The 3,411-nt window shown below is 34.1% G+C and overlaps 1 protein-coding gene across 1 annotated transcript; it reads right to left on the reverse strand.

Annotated features, from left to right (window-relative positions):
• Positions 1-535: 535 nt before the first annotated feature.
• Positions 536-2,972, reverse strand: LOC112012600 (auxin-responsive protein IAA29). The gene is made up of 4 exons (XM_024044976.2): positions 2,488-2,972; positions 2,143-2,408; positions 1,946-2,039; positions 536-748 (listed from the first exon to the last, which is right to left on the reverse strand). The coding sequence occupies exons 1-4, from the start codon at positions 2,820-2,822 to the stop codon at positions 697-699; spliced, it is 747 nt and encodes a 248-aa protein (XP_023900744.1). The 5' UTR covers positions 2,823-2,972; the 3' UTR covers positions 536-696.
• Between the last annotated feature and the right edge of the window lie 439 nt (positions 2,973-3,411).

Consider the following 3,411-nt stretch of genomic DNA (forward strand, 5'->3'; position numbering starts at 1 on the left):
CAAATGGACAATATGTATTCGTTTGGATCCACGACAAGTTTTTATGTTTGCTTTTTCTGCCTTCTTTTTTTTTTCCCCAGCGCGTGAAAAGTAACATCACATGGATTCACTGTGCACGAGACAAAATGCACTGTTCACGGGTCCTACAATACTATTCACACATTTAAAAATTATTTTACTACATTATTTTCAGTTTTCAGTTTCAGTAAAAATAAGTTATATCCAAATGGACCCTATATGTTTATAAGCTTACTCTTCTATTCTCTCCTAAGGAATTGTTTTCCGAAAACACATAAAAACACTCCCCCAACTTGCACAATATTATGCCACTATTTGTTGACATTTCAAAGGAAAACACTTCTATGCAACGTTAAATAATAATTGGTCAGAAAGAAAAAAAAAAAAAATTCCGAATAAATCTATCTATAATAATTTTTTTTTTCTCACTGGGGGTATACGTACGGTTTTCCATAAGTTATACTTTTTTTTTTTCTTTTAGTCGAATATCCATAAGGTTATACAGCTAGTTAGGATGTTATATATGTTTCTAAAGAAACTATATTCACATTCTTCCAAAATTCATAAAATAGAGACTATATGAGTCTACTTTGGTAGATAGAGCAAAAAAAAGAAAAAAGAAAATGTAGAAAGAACTAAAACACTTAAGAATGGCCGAGTAGGATAACCACGGTTGAATCAACCACTGCTCTTCAGCAATTTGAGACGCTGCACAGACCGGATGAAAGTCCTGCCAACCCAAAATTTCCGGGAGTTAATAAAAAGTACATGCCAGGAACAATAAATAAACTATGATTAACTGTGTTCTTCCAGTTTGATGACAGCAGTAAGAAAAGGGTCATAATTATCCACCAGTCTTTGTCTCTTTATTTATTTATAATTTATGTAATAACTTTAATTCGAAATTACTATTCAATGACACCTGCGTGAATCTTAAGTACGTTCGTAGTATTAATTACAATTTATGAATTTATTTGCCATTCAAATTAAAGGCTACAGAACTTTTTTATATACACCCCCCTAAGATTTTAGTTAATTGCAAAAACACCCTCAAAGTTTTAATTCTTCCTTTCAACTTCGTAAGGTTTTTATATCAACTAAATTGACCTTTGAGATTAACTTCCATTAACTCTTATGAATGGTAAAATCACGTAATAAGTGATACAAATTAGTTCTTGAGTCTTCTTGCTGTAGTTATGCCATTTTTTCATCTATAAGAGTTGACGAAAACTAGTTTCTATGGTCAATTTGACAGGATGGAAACCTCAAGGAATTATACAGGAGAATTGAAATCCCTATTTTTGTGACTGACCCAAACAATTTAAAGTAAAATTTTAAAATTGAAACAAATTATATCATATCAAGAGGGTCATAGGTTCAAGTCTTCTAGTGATTCATGAGATTGGTTCAAGTTTTTTAGCTAATACCTTGAACCCACCCTCCAGAGATTTTTCCATATAAGTACTAGGTATGTGTGGAATAGATGAATTACAATTACCTGATGATTAGTAAAGTATTTTAAGAATTGTGTACACTGTACAGTCAGGAAAAAAGGGTGGTCATCCTCTCCTCTACTAGTGAGCATCGAGTACAAAATTTTAACATAGGAACATTCTTATAAGTAGTCATATGTTACTTATTTTGGTTGACTTGTTTATACAATCAATTCAACACTAACCTACCTATAAAAAAATCAACACTAATATTCTGTAGCTATTAATTAAAAATCAACAAGTATAAGTCCACATCTTACTTCCAATTTTTGCTTAAAAAAATGTAGGATTAACTAAAGTAAAAAAACAGTGTCTGATACCCAATTAAAAGAAAAATTGAATTCATTTAACAAAAATGACTTCTCTTGACGCCAATTCGATTCTTTTTAAAATCTATGCTAACATATATACAGATTGTGGATTCAAACACTAACCTCCAAGGTACATCTTGAGCAAATAGCCAATCTCCTTCCCTATCTTGATAAATGAGCTTATAATTGTTTGAATTTTTCTCACAAGCTTCCGACCCTAGAACAAAACCCAAAAAAAAAAAAACAAACTTGTCAATTTGATGCCTCACTCATTGTTCCTCGTTTTCAACGCACATAACTTTTTCTACATAGAAACTTACATTTCCTAAACATGTCCATTAGGGTGTCAGTGAGTGTTTCAAAAGAATGATGCTGACTTAAGTCAACTTTTCTTGCAATTACAACTCCTTCCATCTTCACCTTCACGTACATGGAGTTTGATGCTCTTCTGCCTCCACAAACATAGCCATTCTCAACCATTTGATTATTATTCCATGCTCTAACAACTTGGTTGTCATGGCCAAGCCTCTTCCTCCATGACTTAATTGGTGGCCACCCCACAACACCATCTCCATCCCCAACATTCCTACAATATTTTTAAAGTTAAATCAAACCAAAACAGAAAAAACAAAAAGTACCCAATATATATACAATTATATACATACTTGTTAGCAGCGAATAAAGAGTGATTCTCGAGGTCTTTAGGGTCGTCTTCCTCGTTTGGCTGGTTGTTGTTCCAAAGCAACAAAGGAAGCGTTCGAGGCACAACTCTATCTCTAGTACTATTCTCAAAGGCTTGGCCAAAACTGCGTTTGTTGTTGTTTTTGTTGATGTTGTTGTCGATGTTGATGATGTCATTAATATCTTCATAGCTAGAAGTATAGCATGGACCAATAACATGATCTACCTCCTTATTATTAGCCTCAAAACCATAGTAATTTAAATCAAACGCCTTGGAAGTAGGATTGCTGGGAAGAGCGAGACCCAGTTGAAGTTCCATGTAGTTCCAACAATAAGAAAACAGAAAGTACCCAATAAAATATACACACAGATAACAAAGATGTGTGAAAGCAAAGCAAAGACTATAAGACTATTTGGGTTTTTAAGGGAATCTGGGTTTGATTATAGGAAGGGAGTTTTAATATATATAGTACATAGGAAAGAGTAGTGAGTGAGAGAAAGAGAAAGAGAAAGAGAGAGAGACAAGGAATAGAGAATAGGAAGGTGGGCTGGGCGAGTGTGGGACATAGTGTTGGAAAGAAATGCAAAGGGTCCGTATCAGTGTTTCACTTTTGGCCGACCCAATTGCCTGCTTGTTGGCTTTGCTCATTGTTTTCTGAACCCCCAACAATATCCTGTTTAAAGCTACTCACGCGCGTTCAACCCACGTACTGTGCACACTCACTATTTTATTCTTCGTACTTGGGCTTCACTATTTTACTCCTCCATTGGGAGGAAGGACCCTACGGGTTTTCACTTTATAGGTGCTTTCGTTCTGAGTTGCAGTTGCCACTTTATTCACTATAATCGCGTTTTGTTTAAATTGGAGTGTTTTTATTTTTTATTTTTTTTGCCATTTGCCATTTATG

The sequence above is a fragment of the Quercus suber genome, unplaced genomic scaffold (assembly GCF_002906115.3).
Source record: "Quercus suber isolate HL8 unplaced genomic scaffold, Cork oak 2.0 scaffold_28, whole genome shotgun sequence".
Classification (NCBI taxonomy): domain Eukaryota; kingdom Viridiplantae; phylum Streptophyta; class Magnoliopsida; order Fagales; family Fagaceae; genus Quercus; species Quercus suber.

What these genes read in the sequence shown, in the direction of transcription:
- LOC112012600 (XM_024044976.2), bottom strand. Translation starts at nt 2,822, where the DNA reads ATGGAACTTCAACTGGGTCTCGCTCTTCCCAGCAATCCTACTTCCAAG. An exon ending in TCTTTATTCGCTGCTAACAA is followed by an intron (nt 2,409 to 2,487) that starts GTATGTATATAA and finishes AAAATATTGTAG; the next exon opens with GAATGTTGGGGATGGAGATG. An exon ending in GCTCAAGATGTACCTTGGAG is followed by an intron (nt 749 to 1,945) that starts GTTAGTGTTTGA and finishes TTGGGTTGGCAG; the next exon opens with GACTTTCATCCGGTCTGTGC.